The 19,626-nt window shown below is 39.6% G+C and overlaps 1 protein-coding gene across 1 annotated transcript; it reads right to left on the reverse strand.

Moving 5' to 3' along the window:
- Positions 1-17,983: 17,983 nt before the first annotated feature.
- LOC149254149 (uncharacterized) lies at positions 17,984-18,538 on the reverse strand. The gene has a single exon (XM_089454702.1). The coding sequence runs from the start codon at positions 18,536-18,538 to the stop codon at positions 17,984-17,986; it is 555 nt and encodes a 184-aa protein (XP_089310828.1).
- Between the last annotated feature and the right edge of the window lie 1,088 nt (positions 18,539-19,626).

Here is a 19,626-nt window from a genome sequence, read left to right on the forward strand (position 1 = left end):
CCCTACACTACTGGCCCTTTCGGCATCATCCCGTGAAGCACGGACTGAAGTCTCACCTAAAGGAGTATGGGGGGATGTTGGAACCAAGTTTCCACACCCAGAGATGGTTATGATATCGCTTTATACCCCTTATCTGCGATGGCACAGATTGATAGGCCCTTAAGGCTTATTGATATAACTTACTCTTATCAACCTCTAGACCTTCGCGAAGGTCTACGACTGTCTTTCGTGGACCCTAAATAGGAAAATCAACCACTTACGTGCCTCTGTAGTCACTTATAAGTTTGTTATTACCCAGATTGGCTTGATATTCTTCGCATAAATAAATATAATTACTTGTGTTCATATAACAATGTAAACCATTCAGAATCACGCATTAATACAGTATTAAATCATAAACCCAATATTCATATAAATGCATTCATTCATAAAAATGGTAAATGGATAAAACATAGATATTTCCATAATAGTCTTTTTTTTGATACTTTAGATTTTCTTACAAACTCATGTCTACCCTACGTACTCAGCTGCAGGGGCCCGTGCACACAATTGTGGACTCTACTCTAGGCCTCTGCGCACACAACTGCAAAGCCTCTCTTCTACTATAATACTCTTCACTCTTCACTTCTAATTACCCATCACATTAACTATGAACTTAATTAAACTGCCTTAGACTCACTAAGACTCTCCTTTTTATACAATCCCATGGTCCGTGGACCATTGGTAGATCTAATAAATTTGACACAACTTAGATAAACGAAGGGAAAATCCCTTTATGACACTTACTATACGCACTCCACGACCACAACTTATGGAGACTTTACACTTTACATCATAAAAACTTGGGCTTTCTACCCCAAAACTTGGGCTTTTGCCCCAAAATTGACCGTAGGGGACACTCTTCCAATAGGCCCCCAACACAAATACCCTAACTCACCCTCGAGTCACTCTGCTGGCATGGAGATCTTGTTGCGAAGACCTCCCATCTTGACTTGCACCACTGCTACCTTGGCCAGACTTTGCGTGGTTGCGTACTTGAGTTTCTTGACCAGCTGCTCGACTGCTTGTCTTGCACTATCTTATTTGATCTTCTGCTATGTCCTGTGTAGGCCTGCTAGCTTCTCTTCAATGGTTGTAGAGATAACATATGCCTCGTCCAACCAAGGCCCCAATCTAGTCTTGACGACTACCTCTTTTTGTTGCGTTGCCTCCACCTGTTCGAGCAATTGCTTTGCCTCATGCAGCTTAGTCAGTCACTGTGAGATAGTGATAGAGCACGTCGTCGCTCTTGCTTTGTCATATTGTTGCTGCAATTCCTGGACCTCTCTATTTAAATTTTGCAGGTTAGGATCCTCCTACAGAGTCGTAATGACCTTGATTGACTGTTCAAAGAACACAGTGAAATCTGCCACTCTGGTATCCATTATCGCTACTACATCCTTTACAGCTGCCTCACATTGTTCTCTGACCTCCGGTGTAGTTTAAGGCTGTGACTTTAACTCAAGCTCTATGATTTTAAGGTTGAGTTCAAACTTAACCTTGGCCATTTCTATCTATGCATCACACACTCCTACATCCAACTTCCTAATCTTGGCCTCCACCGACACTTCTTCTAGGATATGCAGCTCCAAAATGGTTCTGCATGCTTCGGCTACCACTGCTGCAGTGCACTCATTTTTCTCCTGAACCTTCTTCCAGGTTTCTAGCATGGCTATCTTCACAACAAATATCTATTCGTTGTGGACTTTTTTATCGCTGATCATGCTTAGTACGCACTGCTCTCGAGCCTTAATTTCTTCAATCACACCTACTTGTAGTGTTTGGAGGAATTCACTGGGGAGCATGGCCAAGTTGAGTCCAGTATTCCTCAACATGCTGACAATGGCCTTGTCAGCCTCCACCTCCATGCTTAGAGCTCCATTTGGTAGTGCAACTGCTCGGAGATCCAAGTATCAAACCAACTCTACTGCTTGAGTGGTTCCTAGTGCCAAACTAGTTGAGGCTGCATTGCTCTACCCTGCACCTGCCTACAGTCTAGTTGTTTGGATCTGTAGCTTGCGCAAACTTGTATGTATGGAAATGAGTGTCTTCTTCTGCTGCTTCTCAAACTATTGTAGAAGTTCCATGATTGTATCTCTTACCTTATCTCCAATATCATCCTTTTCACCCTTCGTCAAGGTGATTGGATCGAGCAACGACTTGGAGGCCTTAGTCTTCTTTCGTTGCCCCTCCTTTTCTTGTTTTCTATGTCACCTTACATTAAAAGGAGTGCTCTGCAGATCGTTGCCTCCTTGTTCTGATTATTCGTCATCCTTCATTTGGGGAAAAGGATACTTCTGACTCCTCTCAGAGTCGTGCTCTTCCGACTCCTTTGCGGCGCGATTTGCATCTGTTTAAGCCTTCTCCTCAGTCTCATTCTTTCTCTTTTCTACCAACTGGTGCACCTTGAGTCGGGCCGCTTCCTTTTTATACTTCTCCGCAAACTTGGTAGTCCCAGTGGCTAAATCTGATGGTGTGTTCCAATTTACTGGCCATCACTTAAGGACTTCGGCGATGGCATCATCTGTAGCCAAGTAAGGAAGATCATACCACTTCTGATCTGGATATTTTAGCAGTCGGGTGTACACTTGGTGGAAATCCACTTTGAACTGCGCATACCCAGGTAACTACTCAAAAATAGTTGGAAACAACTGTGTCTTGTTGTTGATGCCTGTGCGGATGCTTGCCTCCATCAACACCCAAAATATTTTTCTTTCACTAACTATGAAACATCCTTTGTGTCCCATATAGAAGAAAACTTCGCAAGTTCTGGTAAATCTGTCTAAATCAGAGGAAACTGGCTGTCCTTTGGCAACTCCCACTCGACAAACACAATTGATAAGAGTATCCATGAATAATACAATGTCTTTCTTTGGTCCTATGCCTCCCTCCGTTTCGCAAGGAACTCAGTACATAGGTAGCACACCGAGTCGAACTGTATGCCCTCTGCACACTAGGCCGCTAGTGAAACCACTGGTGTGGGCACCTCGTCTACACGACACTCATCTGCACAACACTTTCTCATTATTTTTCCACCAAATTTTGGGTGGCCACCTTCACTGCAGGGTCAGTAATACTAGAGATGGAATACCCATGCGCTTTCTTGACAAGTTTGAACTTGTCCTTCATCTTCTCAGCGAGGTCGTGCTTGCCCGTCTTGCTTCCAAATTCCTTTACAGGATTCAGTCCAAAGTGAGGGAGTAATGTGATCATATGGATCAACATGTCAATTATAGAAATTGGCTCACCTAACCACAAGCACCCACCATGCACAACGCACAACAACTGCTTGATGATCGTCAAGTTTATGGGTGCGCGGTGGCAATGCGATACCCATAGCAAATTCAGCAATCTTGCCTTGTTCACCCCACGAATCCACTCCACCGGCTCCATCATAGTGACACCAGATTCCTTGTAGAACACCCTTTTCATAAACGTATAGGTAGCTAGGTGGGGAAACTGCTCAATGTCTTCCAAATCCCAATCTTCAAGCTGCAGATGTGGAATGCGCACCAAGCGCGGACCTTCAAACGTTATGTTTTCTGGAAGTAGAGGGGTGTTCAGGAGGAACTGTCCCTCATTTGGGTCCTTTGGGACCTTCACCTTGCCCTAGCGTGAAGGAATGTACTTGACAACTTTGAAATAGGGTCAACCCCCTCAACATATATATCCTCAATGCCCTCGTCAGCCTCCAGGATGACCACTTTACCTTTCTCTTGTGCAGTGGGTTTTTCCTTCCACTGTGCCTACATAGCTGCATGATTCCTCAGTGACTTGCACACTGGTAGTGTCTTCTTATGTTTATCCTTCTTTGGCTTGGGAGCCTCTCTCAGTGGTGTAGGCTTCGACCTAGGTGACCTCGGTGCCTTAGGCACTACTGCGAGAACCTCCATACTCACAACCTCAGGGGAAGCTCCCATAAAGTCAATAGACCATCCGACACTAGTGGTCTCAGCTGGTGAAGACATGAAGTTGTTAATGAGCTATTGTGTGGCCTTAGGTAACCTCTCAAATATAGAACTAGTGACCAAGTCATTAAAGAATGCACGGTTCATGCACACTAGACAGCACGACACATAAACTCTCAGAATACAAAGTGTTTCTCGCTGGATGGCCATTTGTAATTTATAGGGAATTTCGAATTCAAATTCGACCATTTCTCGAAAAATTCATCCATAGATGCAAGATTAGTGACAGATTTCCAAAGATTTCACAATTGATTTCAGCGTTAAATGCCTTAAATGCGACCCCCCACTCCTTTTAGCCATTTTCTCACTGTCAAATCATGAACAATGACGGTAATAATCACTTTTTGGCCATGATGTGCGGTCTCTTGTCCTATAGCGCAGCTCCCTTCGCACATCTGCTAACAATGTGACACCCTTCTATTCTACGCAGGCCCCTCATCGTGCAGCTCTACAACCCACGAAGTGTAGTTTATTGTCCCTCACCTCCTTGCAACTGCTTGGAGCGCTAAGACTGTGCTACTATCATATAGTCATCTAGCTAGATCCTCGGTGTATGGCTTCAATCTGCTCCCATTTACCTTTATAGCAAATGGACCTCCATTCAATTTCATAAGCTAAACTACTCCACCACCGGTAATCTCCTTAATAACATACGGCCCCAGCTAATGCATTTGAAATTTTCCTGGAAATTTATCAAACTTGTTCTCTTATAACAAAACTAAATTTTTTACCTTGAAGGTGCATAGTTTGATGTGTTGATCGTGCCATGCCTCAAAATTAGGAACATAGCTCGCAGTATCTTGTCAGATCCCATTTTATACAAATGACCTGCAATCACAAAGAAGTTTGTCACACGCACCACTAATTCCTTCTTATGTTGACTAGTGTATCCATCTGGAGCCATTCCCATAGTCAGAAAGTGGATGATGTCTGCAAAACGATTGTCTACCACGCGCACTACAAAGAGCTACACGTGAGACAGTCCTTCCTCCAAATTAGTGGGCTCCTCACCTGTTTCAATGCGTGAAAAATGATCTTTTCCTGCATTCAATCACCCTGGCTTCACAATTACTTCAGAATCATACTCCTGAAACAACAATAGCCATCTACATATCCCCCCCCAACATAGGCTTGTTGACCAGGTACTTTAATGTAGAATGGTATGTGTACATCTTAAAGTGTCCACCTAGCCAGTAGTGCCTGAACTTCTAGAGCGCGTACACCATATCCAACCCTTTGCACTCCATCGTAAAATATTTCTTTTTATCCTTAGGCAGCTTCCTGCTTGCAAAAGCTATCGGGTGATCTAGTTCTCCTTCACTAGCCTGTATCAGTACTACTCCTAGCGTAATACATAACACATCCACATGCATCTGAAACTCCTTCGAATCTGGGAAGATGAGGATCGGCGTGGTGACCATTTTCTCCTTTAACACATCCAAGCTCCACTGACATTCTTCATTCCAACAGAATGTAGCGTCCTTCTTCAATAGTTTTTCCATCGGCGCAGAGATCTAAGCATAACTCTTGATGAAATTTTGATAATAACCAGTATGACAAGTATTGCACACAGTTGTTTAACATTTCTAGGTGCCTCCAAACTGATTATATCCATGATCTTAGATAGATCCACCATTAATCCTTGTATCCACACTACATGACCCAGCAAGATTCCAAAAGGGACTCAAAATAAGCACTTTTTCACGTTTAGCGTGATCTGATACCTCCAGCACATATCCAGCATCAAGCGCAAGCTAGCTACATGGCACTTTACCAACCCAAACACTGTCAAATCATCAAATTATACCTCCAAAAACTTGTGAATGAACTCTTTGAATGCCGCAATGACTACGCATGAAACGAATGTCAGCACATTCTTCAGTCCAAAAGGCATTACAGTATACCGAAAGCATCCCCACTCGGTCATGAAGGTAGTCTTACTCCTGTCTTTAGGTGTGATCTTAATCTGATGGTACCCATAGAACCCATCAGTGAATGAATATGCTTCCTGTCCTCCTACATTATCCAGCACTTCATTGGTGAATGGATTTGGAAAAGGATCATGTACATGAGCATTATTTAGCTTCCTAAGAACTACGCATATCCTTATTTCATCCTTCTGCTTTATTTGTTGAACTACCATAGGACTGAACCAATCAGATTCCTTCACTGGTTCAATGACTCCTGCTGCCAACATCTTGTCCAACTCTAAGTGGACCTTTTCCTTATACTTAGGATTAAGGCGATATGGTCGCTGCTTCACAGTCTTCATGTCTAGTTTCAATGTTATCTTCATTACACCTAAATCACCTATTATCCCTTTCAGGTTTGAAAACTTTGTAGGGAACAAACCATGGTACTCACGAAGCAACTCAATGACCTTATCCACTGTAACATCATCCAAGTAGTCCCCTATCTTTGTAAACTTCGGCTCTGCCTCTGTCCCAATGTTCACTTGTTGAGTTTTCAGCAGCACGATGATATCTGGATTCTCTATCTATGGCCCCTCAACTTCGCAGTGACCTTATGTCTCTGGGATATTAATGTTCCTTGGATCCTCCTCTTCTTCTTCAGTAGTCACATTGTAGTACTCCATCGCATGGCATAGCTAGGTGGTCCAATCAGGTGTAATCAAATCCAAGGGATCTTGTAGGATTCTGAATATCGCTACTTTGACCTCCTAAAGCACTTCATCGATGCACTCAAATCCATCCTCAAAACTGAATGTCATTAAGAACCCCTGCATCAAAATATCCCATTCCTCTGTGGCGTGATGGAGCTCTGTCCAGGTACCAATTCATCAATATCACATCCAAAGTGTGACTATACAAATGTACCCACTCTAGTTGCAGTTCTGCTCCATAAGCATCAGTCCATTTCACCAATTGGTAGCGCGGACCACTCCTTCCATTGTATTTCTATATCAACTGCAACTTTGGGTGATCAAATCGCACCCTCATCAGTCTTCTGTATTCATGCCATCCATCGAAATTGTCTTTATACATACCCCACCATCTTGTAGGCGTAGTGCGCAGCGCCAAGTCCAAGGCTTGGAAGCGATGCTTCTATGGCACTTCCCTTTCAAGTGCATCCAATAATTTATCAACATCAGTTAAACAATGATAATAAGGTAGTCTTCTTACCTCCGAAGATACACAGCACAACGATTTTGTCATCACATTACATCATAGTGTAGATACTTCGTGCAATCTATTCTGCTAATGTTCCAATTCCTCATCTGAATCTGATTTGTAGGAGCTTTAGCGGTCCCATGAAATACGTCCATCAGCTGTCAGATTCATCCAATCCTAATCACACTTCATTATCTTATAAATTTTGTCCAAATCATTGCCACTTTCATACTCACAGATCGGTTCAGTATAGCATGGTCCTTCTGCAGGGTCCAGAGGTACTACTACGCGAAGAAATTTTATTTCAAATGACATTGTCCATTTCTTCAAATTGATCACCCCATTCATGTTAATAGCCCAGTCGATCCCAAGGAGCATGGGGTAGGAATTATTGTCATCGACAATCTCTATTACTTCGAAATCCACCAATGCGCTCGCACCTTCAATATCAAGTGTCACTCCCTGCAATCTTCCCATGGGGATAATATTTTGTTGATTCACCATCCTCAATTGAATAGGATACCACTACAACATAGGTCTCCCCATTGAATCTCTCCCATGTTTGTTTCGGCAAAACATTTGCATCTAACCCAAGATACAGAATAACTTGGTCCATTTCATATTCTCCTATTTACGTGGTGAGCATCATTTTGCACCCTAATCTTGCCTTATGCTTACCAATTTTCTAGACCACGCGCGGTCCCTCGGGAGCATTACCAACACATTTATTGATCAACTCCTGTAATCCTTTTACGGCCTTGATATCGCATAGCAGCTTCATACAGGTCTCCAAAAAGGTAGTAAGCATGGATGGGTCCATTCTTCAGATTGCTTATCCTGACTTCCTGAGGTAGAAGCCTCAACGAAGCTTTTCTTCACTTCCATAAAGGTTTATTTCACACAATCTAAATCAAAGCAGACCTCCTTCTCTGGAGCTTTGCAAACCCATTCACTTTCATTAGTTTTCCTTCCCTTATCTTTGCCAATCATCATTCCACTTCACCGCACAATATTCACATTAGGATCCTCTTCACGGGGTTCATCCCTCATCATATCCAGGTTTTGGGTGGGTTGCTAAGGTTGTGTCCCCTTTTCACGTATCTTAGCTATTGATATAGGGTAGCCTTTTGTCATGTGGTAAAACTGAGTACAGTATTGGCATGATAGGCGTGTCGGGTTCATACATTCATAATCGTAGTGTCCTAGGCCCCCACAATTGTAGCAAATAACTTGCTCCCGAACTCACACAGGTCCTCCTCCACCTTGGCCTTGTCCATGCCCCTGATATCCTCCTCATGCTCCACCATCACCATGATCTAGAGGCCAAGTTTTTGTCTGCATTTGATACTCAGGCATTCTCTCCCTCATTAGCTCGTAACTATGACAATTGCGCTCCTCATGACCTACTGATTTGCAAAAGTTGCAGAAGAACTATTTCGGTGTCTATAAAATTTTCTGCATCAAGTGGAAATTATCTATCGCATGTTTTCAAGCTACCTGACAGATAGCACACCACATCACGGGTCCTATACTTGGCCTAGCTTGAGCTTCTAGCCTCATAGGCATCAGCCCTCCCCCTGCAACATAATTCAGGAAGACAAGGCAATGATCTTTATCATTCCCTTGACTCTTACATTTCAAACACCAAACTTCTTCTCGCACTTCTGGCCGAGCCACTCTATCCTTCTTCAGACTTTGGAATTCTAGGCAAAGGTTCTTCAACTCTGCGTGAATCTGCTGAACTCCCAAATTAGCATCTTGAATTGGTGTCTCGTGCAATCTCATCACAATCTCCAGGGCCTCTGACTGGGTCCCAATATTTTGTTGTCATAAAGCAACCCTTAGATGAGGCAAGAGCAAAGCCAAAAACCATTCACGGTGCTGTCGATCCATAAGGTTCATGTTAGCTACGTGGATATTGCACATCAATCTTTGATTGAGCTCCCAAGGTGTCTCACCAGGCTTCATCATGATCTCCTTGAATCCAACAATCAATTGTGCTTCACACTTTGGTCTACAGAATTCCTTATTCAACGCAGATCGAATATCTTCCGACGCAGTTTGAATATCTTCCAACACAGCCAACGGGTTATCATTGCAATACTTAATGTACCACGTTAGCACATGTTCCTGTAAAGTAGTAACCAATGTTGATTCCTTCATCTGATCATCTGTAATGCCATGGGCTTCCCACACAGCCTTCGCAACAAACCAAAACTAGTCTGGGTCCTCATTCCCAAAGCCCTTGAAAATGGGAAATTTTACTGAATTCACCATGTTGAACAATGGTGGAGGTGGTGGTAGTGTGGGCAAAGGTGTATGCGATGGAGGTGAAGATGGAGGTGGTGTGGGTGGATGCGGTATTCGTGGGAACCCTCACCTTATTAAATTGACAGCGCTTTGCGAAGAAGCCTATGTTGCTTCTTCATTGTCACTCAGAGGGGCTCAATCAGCAGGCTATATTCAGGTCCCGTTTGATCTGATAATGAGATCTAAGATAATTAATAAGGTTTTACAGACTCATGTGCATGGATTTGTCTATGTTATTTTATGCAATGGATCGACAATATTGTGAAACACAAAGATAATGAAGCAGTAAACAAAACATAATAGACAACACATAACACATCAAATTTAATGAGTTCAACCAATACTCCTGGGCTACATCTCCTGGTCCAGCCTTTAGTGGTGGCCTCTTTATTATGTCTTCAAGCAGAGTTTTTACAATAGTATGAGCTTAGTTTGAGACTCAATACATAACAGATATAATAGTAAGAGTTTTGATTGAACCTCTCAAGCTTTATCTAAGTACACAGCCTCTCTGAATCACTCTCTCTCTCTCTGTCTTAACTATATCCCAACACTGCCTACTCTATCTTCTATTTGTTATGGCTTTAAAGCCAAAACAACATTGCTTGTTCATTTCTCCTACTCGACTTTCTGTCTCCCGAGCCTCTATTTTCTCGAATCCCTCTTCTAGTGTTACACAATCACTACATAATTCCTAAAGGGGAGGTGGCCACCTATTCACAACGTAAGAGTGCTTTGTCCCTTGAAATCCTTCAGAATCCCAAACATGATCATTTTTTGCTAACACAGGAAAAGGCATGCATAACTGTGAAAGTTTTCCAAAATGCAATTCGTTTCGGACTTCAGAAGTCCTTAAACATGGTCTATTCCCCTATTGGGTCCGTCCCCAATCGCTATTGCAAATCGCTTCGACCTCATTCCAAGGTTTCCCTTTGTATTTTTGAAATATGTTAAAAATTGTGAAAATGCATTAAAATGGCCTTTCTATGGACTTGAAACAATATATAATAGCCTTAAGGGACCCTTTTGGGTCTAGCTTATCGCATCGGCTTTCATCCTTCACATTTTGTTTGATAACCGAAAACTGCGAAAATGCATTAAAACTGTATTTTCTACAGATCTCAAATCTTATGAAATATTACTGATAAACCCGTCAGGTCTGGTTCATCGGATCGCACATAATGGTTCCTTCGATTGAGATATCCCAATCACTCATCGCAATAACCCCTAGGCCGTTGTAAGCACTCCTGTAATCTCCGATAGCGATCTTGCGATGTAATATGCACCCTCGATCTGCATGCTTGATCAATGGTCCAAATTAACTCCGCCAATCACCGTCGCCATACATATATGTTAAGTGATGATATCCCTGTCTGCGAGTGCCGATTGCGATTTCCAATCATATCTGGGCCGTTGATCAGCCAGATCTGACTACTGTGCATCTATTGTTCCACGCCTCCATACTCTATTTTTTTCACAGTTTTCTCTGGTTTTTACCTCTCGATAGTGTTTTTCAACCATTCTAAAGGCTCTTGGCATGCGGTTGTTTTGATCTTTGGCATGATTTTTTGAGTTTTTAACACTTAGAGAGTGTTATTGGATCAATTTGGATCACTGTTCCCCTTCTATCCTTGAATAACTTTCCACTTTGCATAGCTCCAAACATCAAGGTAATTTCATAACCACTTTTCTCACGAGCATTTTAATCCAAGTATTCAAAGACCTTAAATACTTACCTCGTGGTTCTTTGAAAAAGCATCGCTCTACTTCACTGTAGCTGACCGAGGTATCGACCATGAGCTCTATCACAAATCCCTCGAGGACATGATCAAGCCAATGATCGACAACGCACACGATCTTATCTTTAGATCCTTCCAAACTCCGCACTAACTCTAGGGTCCACACTATTTGACCATCAAGTCTCCACCTTACCTATCCATCTGCCAACTTAGTGATCTACTCGTACAATTCAACTAAGAAGGAACAAAAGAAAATTTCATGGATCTTTGTGTACACGTACCTGTCCAACCACTATTCTTTTGTCAATCGTGGATTTATGTTTTATTGTGTAAATTCATGGATCTTGCTATCTAGCCAGTCTTCAATTTCCTTCTTAGGTTGATTCCAGTGATGTGACATTGCACATCTCTTTATGCAGATCCTGGTCCTGGCAATGAAACCATTTTTTGGCTTAGTGGGTCCTGACTCAGGTTCATAGTTAAGTTTTCCAAACAAATCCCTACACTATTGTCCCTTTCGGCATCAACCCGTGAAGGGCAGACTGAAGTCTCACCTGGAGTAGTATGGGGGGATGCTGGAACCAAGTTTCCACACTCAAATATGGTTATTATGTCATTTTATACCCCTTATCTACCTTCATGCAGATAGATAAGCCCTTAAGGCTTATCAATATAAATTCCTCTTATCAACCTCTAGGCCTTCGCGAAAGTCTACGACTATCTTTTGCGGACCCTAAATAGGAAACAACCACTTACGCGCCTCTGTAGTCACTTCTAAGTTTGTTATTACCCAAATCAGATTAAGAGTCTGATATCTTTAGCATGAATAAATATATTCTTCGCATAAACAGATATTATTACTTGCATTCATATAACAATGTAAACCATGTAGAATTGAGCATTAATAAAATATTAAATCATAAACCCAATATTCATATAAACACATTATTCATAATAGAGACAAATGGATAAAACGTAGATATATCCATAATAGTCTCTTTATTGATACTTTAGATTTGCTTACAGACTCAAATCTACCCTACGCACTCAACTATAGGAGTCTACGCACACAACTGTGCACTCTACTCTAGGCCTCTACACACAGCTTCAAATCCTCTCCTCTACTCTAAGACTCTTCGCTCTTCACTTCTAATGACCCATTATATTAACTATGAACTTAACTAAACTGCCTTAGACTCTCTAAGACTCTCTTTTTATACAATCCCATGGTCCGCGGACCATGGGTAGATCTAATAAAGCTGACACAACTTACATAAAAGAAGGGAAAGACCCTTTATGAAACTTACTATCGACATGCTCCATGACCACAACTTGCAGAGACTTTACATTTTACATCACAAAAAATTGGTCTTTATGCACCAAAAATTGGGCTTTTGCCACAAAATTGACCGCAGGGGACTCGGTCCCAACATTGTGGAAATCCAATAGATTAACCTTAGGTCTAGGAAGGTGCTCTCAGATAATCACCCACCTTATCCACCTAAAGAGCTTGAAGAAGATAAGGATGATAGTTTACCTCAAGTCAATGAACCTCCTTAACCTGAAAGGTTGGTCCACCCTAAATAGCACACCCCAAAAGAGGCCAAAGCTATGGGATAATTAAAAATCTTGTATGTCATGTGTTGGGTCTTGAAATTATCATTCACTTCCATTACACTTTCACTATCATGTCCATTATATCACCTCCATTTCACCTTCATTTCACTACCATGTCACTACATTCATCTCACTTTCATCATTATTGGGTCATATTTATGTTTTTTCAAACTTTATTAATTCTTAGCATTTTTAAGTGATTTGTGGTTAAAAATTAGAAAATAATATGCATATGCTTATACCTAACATGTGGGATGAGATTGTTGACATGTGTAGGTCAAAAGGAAGCTTCTAAAATACCTTTATGTAGCATCCTAAGGCCAAATTCGAATTTGAGTGGAGAAGATCATGGGATCATGAGGATATGTGTCACATTTCCTATTTGTATTGAAACTCTAAGAAGACATTTGTCTTATCATTTCCTATTTTAATTATAACTGTAGAGGTATAGGGAGAGATTCATGGACTCTCATTAATGAGATGACTTCTCATCTTTTTGTATAAATAGGAGATATCTCTCCTTGATTTAAAAAACTTTTTAAACTTTGTTAGCTCAACTTGTTGTACTTTGTAATTTTGAAGAATTTGAATAAAGCTTTGAGGTTCCCAACATGGAAGGAGATGTGAAGTAGGAAATGTCACTGAGCATATTAGAATGTAAAGTAGAGCAGATTTTATTTTGTACTTTTGCTTTGATTTCATTCAAGTATGTCATTTTATTTTTATGATTGTTTTCAAGTTTAATAGTTTAGATTTTCCATTCATACAAGTTTAATTCATGCAAGTGTTTTTAACTGGTTGATTGTAGATCTATCTAACTGTGTAATCTATGCTTAACAAAATAGTCCAAGAAAGTAGTCCTCCTATTTTCCAATTGGTGCTTGGAGCATTAAAGCACATAGTAGATTTGATGTTAGTTTAATAACTCATGTTGTACATGAATATTTCCGAAAGCCCTTTCAGTTGATGGTTCATCTTAAAACTAAGTGGTGAACTATTTCATTTATGAATCAGTCTTTCTCTGCATTTTTATGTTTACATTTTCTTAGAACAATGAAGAATGGAGTCCCTCAAAATTTTGTCACGAGGTAGTTCTCCAAGAATTGTATCGCAGAGTGATAAAGCACTTCATTTAGCTGTTATAATAGATTAGTTGCAATTTCACTTTCAGTCTTAGTCTTTCATTTAAATTTCATTTTCAGTTTTAAAATAATGAAGTATTGAATCCCTCAAAATGCTATCACGAGGAGGTCATTCTCCCAAAATTGTGTAGCAGAGTGACACAACACTTCATTAAGTTACATGTTTTGTATTTTCATTCCATTTCAAATAGCATTATCATTTTTACTTTCATTTCATAGACATTTTTCCGGCTTAGATTAATCTAACTATTCAAAGTTTTGATTTGTTTTTATCTAATGTTCATTTCCTTTTCTCCCTTCTTTAGAAATTAAATTTTAACATTAAAAGTCATTAGATTTAGTTGTCCATTAACATTTAGAGATTTCATCTAGAAGCATAACATTTCTCTCTTAGATTAATTTCCTTAACCATAGGAAACAAAACCCCCAAAAACAACATAAACTATAAAACAATGAAGTAAGAGAAAGGTTAACTAAGCACATATAGTGCACTACACTTCATCAGTTTACGATACCCAGATTGATAATTTATGTAGAGCAATTTAGGACACTAAATTGACTAGACAATTTGGTGCCGTTGTCGGGGAAGTGTAATTAGGAGACCTTATTTCTTACATCTAAAAAAAATTAATAATTTCTCGAGTATGCTCTCCTCCTACACTTTGTGTGATCTGGAGGATTAGAAAAAGACTTTTTATGTTACAAAAACAAAAAAAATCATCATTTCATTTGATTCAATGAAAACTTTAATTTCAATAAATTGTTTTGTTTAATAAAATATATGTGTATTTTTTTTCTTTGAAAATATATCTATAATTTTAATAACAAATAATTAAAAAAATAAAAATAAAAAACTATTGTTTTGTTTAATGAAATATATATGTATATTTTTAATTTTTTTTGAAAGTATAACATATAATTTTATTAACAAATCAATTAAAAATACATTAAAAAAAAAAACCAACGAATAATACATAACCTATAAGGAGCTAAGAGAACACAAATAAAACATAACCAACAAATAACATACAACCTATGTTTTAAAAAAAAATGCACTGTATATGCGAAAAAACCAAGGGTTCAAATGTTAAACGACTAGGTCACAACGAGGAGATGAATGCAAATTTGTAGGTCCACGCTCACTCCATTGAGGGGGCCTCAGCATTTTTTCAACCTGAAAATGAACTCGACGAGTTACGAGTTCAATGCAGTTATTATTGCCACTCAGATTTCTGCCACCTGCCAAAAAAAAAACAAAAAAACTTGCAATGTAAACAATCTGAGCTGCGAGCTTCAGCAAAATTATTAAACTGTTGTTTTAAATATCCAAGGTACAAATTTGGATTAAAAAGAACCACTGCAGCAATTTTTTAGCAACCAGTTGGGTAGTATATAATTAGACCATTTGCTTTCCAGATTCACTCGTCATCACCATTGCTTAACACAAGTGTGCAGATCACCGAGAGCCTTACTTGTGGAGGCTATATCACCGAAAACACACCATTGGCTGGTTCATCTGCTGGTGCTATTGTTTGTGCTGTGATTGCACCTGGAGAAAGTTCGAAATTGATTTTACAAAAGATGTAATTGATAAAAAAAAACGTAGAACTAAAAAAAACATCAAATTTTAAAAGCAAATTCCAGCCAAATAAAAACAAATTTAGAAGAAAAAAAACCACATGTGTTTTTTCAAGAATGTGGTCAGTTAGATAACCCAGAAACGGTTTGGAAAATTTCACAACGGTTTGGGAGAATTTTTGAGTTCTTCATAGCGCCATTTGGCATGTTGTGTGGGGAAAAAACGAATTTCATTAAATGCGCAGAGCACTATTTGAACACGGCACACTTGAGGAAGGAAAATTTGATTTGAAAATTAATCATGCTCTGGCATTCTATCCATATGGCGAATCTAAGAGTCCAATTTGATTTAGACTGATGACACAATGCCTTCCAACCTCAATCCCAAATGGTCTAATGATGCAATCTCCATTTTCAACTCGTGCTTAACGAGACTTCTCCCACACACTTTTCAAGTGCCCTTTTGTGCATACAATCACTCTATTTTCATCCAAGTGCACCAGCTATGGTCCTAGACTTTCTTCCTAGTACTTGGACGCATAAAATCTCTTTTCCAATAACTTAAATCAGAAAACTGATGTCTTGGCTATCTTTTAGCTACAGAATGCAGCCACATTCTACAGCTAATCGACTGTTCCGCAACTACTTTCACTCTTTTACAGGTTTCAAGTGTCAAGAGGGAAAAATGACTACATGGGTAGCTTAGAAAACATTAGGGCAGGAATTTTGAGGTGTGTGTTATCACTATGTTGCTGCACGTTCTCCCTAACTTTAGGGAGCAAAATGAAAAACAAAACAAAAGGTTCACAAAAAAAAAAAAATTGAACCAATGAAATAAGTAGATTATTTGCTCACTTTTCTAGAAGGTATTGATTAGTTTTGGACTGATGATGAAAAATGAATAGCTAACTTTCTGTTCAGGATTTTTAGCTATAGAAACTATGAACGTTCTGCAGCTAGAGAGCCATTCTGTAGCTAAACATCAAGTCTGCAGCTGAAAACCCTCACTGTTCAAATTAGTCTAACTTTCTCATATGAAATCGGAATTCAATGATTCAAGTGTCATTGGAAAGATATCGACAAGATCTACGAAATGAGAAATCCATCATCAAAGTTTGAAATAGTCAAGAATGAATAAATTTCTCAAAAGATATAAAAGTTAACCTGAGGCACTAATTCCGAAGAAGGTATAAATTCTTTTGGTTTTCCTTTGTGAGCTTGTTTCATTAATACAAATTCTTAGTTTTGTGTGTAAATATCATAACTAGAGAGATTGATAACCTCTCTCTTTTGATAGTCTTACATTCCATTGCAGAAGAATTATTAGTTTTTTTGCAGGTTCTAAGAGGAAGGACAGATGACTACAAGTGGATAGTGTCTCTCTAAGAGACCAATTTGTTTCGTAAGAGGATGATCAACAACAAAGAAGAAACATCAATGCATGAGCACATGTTAATGCAAAATCAAATCCAAACACTTGCAAAACTTTCAAATATTATTGTCTCCATTACATCCATACTTCATAATAAACCACTCACTTCTTTTTTTTTGCTGAAGCAAGAGACGATCCTTCTATTCCAATAAACCAAAAGTAATGTTACATCATATACAAAACACCTGACTTCATCATGGACTCTAGAAATAAAAAGGGCATTCTGCCATATAAATGACCCTCCATTCTACAAAAAATTAAGCTAACCTCTCAAATAATACCTTTGGTTTACCTTTATTATTTTTTAACCCAAAGTTCAACTCCACTAACCTTCACGTCACTATCATGAATAGCCTGATAGGACTAGCGACCCCACAAAACACCATGGTCAAATCTAACCGTCGATTCCCTCTTAGAAAATGAATGGATCAGAGAAAAATCACAAAGCCAAGATGCTCGAGAATTGAAGCACGATGGAGGGTGGTATTCCTTACCACACCCTTTCCACATGTTGAGAGCCTAGTGGAATCGCTCCCAAAATAACAAAACCACTTACTAGTCAAAATCCATGTGATCGCCTGGAAACTTCTTTCTGTCTGGTTTTCCGTTCCGAAAGAGAATTTTAGGAGAATATCTACTGCTGGAAAGATCTAGCCACCCTTCCCAAGAAAGCTAGCTTCGAAACTCACATCGAATACTGTCGCTGACTAAAAATTGATTCCTATGTTGCAATTCGAAGGAAAAATGAGACTAGTTAACGTACACTAGGGGATTCTGCAACCGCTCTGAGTTTGCCCTTCTTCAAGGTACCAACCAAAGTACTGTATATGAAATTGCTTAGAAAGCTTCATTTCGTGCCTTTCTGTCTGGCCCAATGTCTAAAAATTTCTCTGTCCTCTACCACTTGTTCATTGTAGAGAGCTTTTAATCTACTTTGAGGCATCTCCTGCCACTTCATCTCAATCCTGCATTCTGAATTAATCACTCCTTGGTTGGCCAATATATCCGCTAGTTTGTTGGCTTTTTGTCAAACATGGTTGAAGCTAACAGTTCGAAGACTCAGGAGATGTTTTTGAATTCTTTGGTACACTTGTATTAGTCTCCAGTGTTCTGAGACCCTCTCTGGCGTTGTTCCACAACTGATTCTCTTAACCGCGTTTATAGAGATCTCTGAGTCTGCTTCTATAATGACATTTGAGCTGTGATTTAGTTTTAGAAGCTCTAAACATTGTTCCAATGCCATTAATTCAGCCATATTGTTGGTGGCTTTACCTAAATGGCAGTGGAATGCAAAGATTATGCTTCCTTCATCATTTCTTAACACCCCTCCATAACCTGCAATTCCAGGGTTGCTTTTTGAAGCACCATCAATATTGCATTTTAGATAACCTTTCGGTGGAGGATTCCAGAACTCCTTTTCCGTTTCCAAATCTTTTTCCTTTCTGCTTAGTCCATGGTGAATGATCTCTAGCATTCCCAGATGCCTGAGAGTTCTCAATTCATTCTTTGTGGGAGGATTCTTGGGATAATTGCGAACAGTGGTGGAAACTGTCTCCTTAATCTGTTTCAAGATCAGATCCATCAGGTGAAGAGGAGTAGTTTTTTCTTCCTTGAAAATTCTTTTATTCCTTTCTTTCCAAACATTCCAGAGAATGAAGCTTGGTGTAAAGGTCCAGGCCAAATTAAGGATCTCATTCTCCGAAAAGTTTTTTCTCCACTTGTTTAGGGTATTAATGATACTTCCCATGTCTCTGTTTGTCTGTTGAAAAATGATGTCAAAAGAATCCCACAGCCAAGTGTTATAGGTGCAACTGTTGAGAATATGCTCCATTGTCTCCTCTTGAGCTTCACATAACTGACATCTAGAAGGACCAATAACACCCCTTTTCCAAATATTGTCCCAAGTTAATATTTTCTTGTGATGAACTAACCACATCAAAAGCTTGATCTTCATCCACCCTTGGTGGCTCCAAAGTTGTTGCCAGGATTTCGCCAAAACACAGGGATCTAGGTTCAGGATAATTCTTTTTTCTTCCTTACTATTAAAGGTGCCTTCTTTATTGAGGCTTGATCTTAACTGATCCTGCCCATATGTTACCAAGATCTTCCTTTGTTTTAACATGCTCATGAGTTCCTCTGCTTTTATTTTTATGGGGTTTTCATCTCTACAGTCTATGCTTCTCTAGTTTCTCCACTTTTCGGAGTTATGAGGAAGATTCCAGAAATCTTTAACTTTGATTAATCCTTGGGAGTCTATTTCCTGCTTGAAGCTCATAAAGTCCTCTCTTATCAGTGTTGGTTCTTGTTTCCATTTGTCTTCCCAGAAGAGATCTATATCTCTTGCTCTGATTTCCCAGAAACTGTTGTTTTGTACTAGACTTTTGTTTTCCCAGGATTTATTCCAGATGTAAGAGCCTTTTATGTTTCCAGACATTCTTATAAGATCACTTGTTTGCAAGGAGCTTGCATATTTTTCTTTCCATGTTTTAGCCCATTGAGCTTCTGGTTCTTTAACCCATCTCCACCAGAGCTTGGCTCCTAAAATGTTACTCAGAATCTCCTAATCATCTAAGCCTAGACCTTAGTGACTTTTGGGTTTACAGATTTTATCCCAAGAAATAAGGGCCCATTTCTTCCTTGTTTCCTCCTTGCCCCAAAGTAGGTCTCTCT

Source organism: Pinus tabuliformis, chromosome 7, assembly GCF_031772625.1.
Source record: "Pinus tabuliformis cultivar Carrire ecotype Pingquan chromosome 7, CPIR1, whole genome shotgun sequence".
NCBI lineage: Eukaryota > Viridiplantae > Streptophyta > Pinopsida > Pinales > Pinaceae > Pinus > Pinus tabuliformis.

What these genes read in the sequence shown, in the direction of transcription:
- LOC149254149 (XM_089454702.1), bottom strand. Translation starts at nt 18,538, where the DNA reads ATGGATCTGATCTTGAAACAGATTAAGGAGACAGTTTCCACCACTGTT.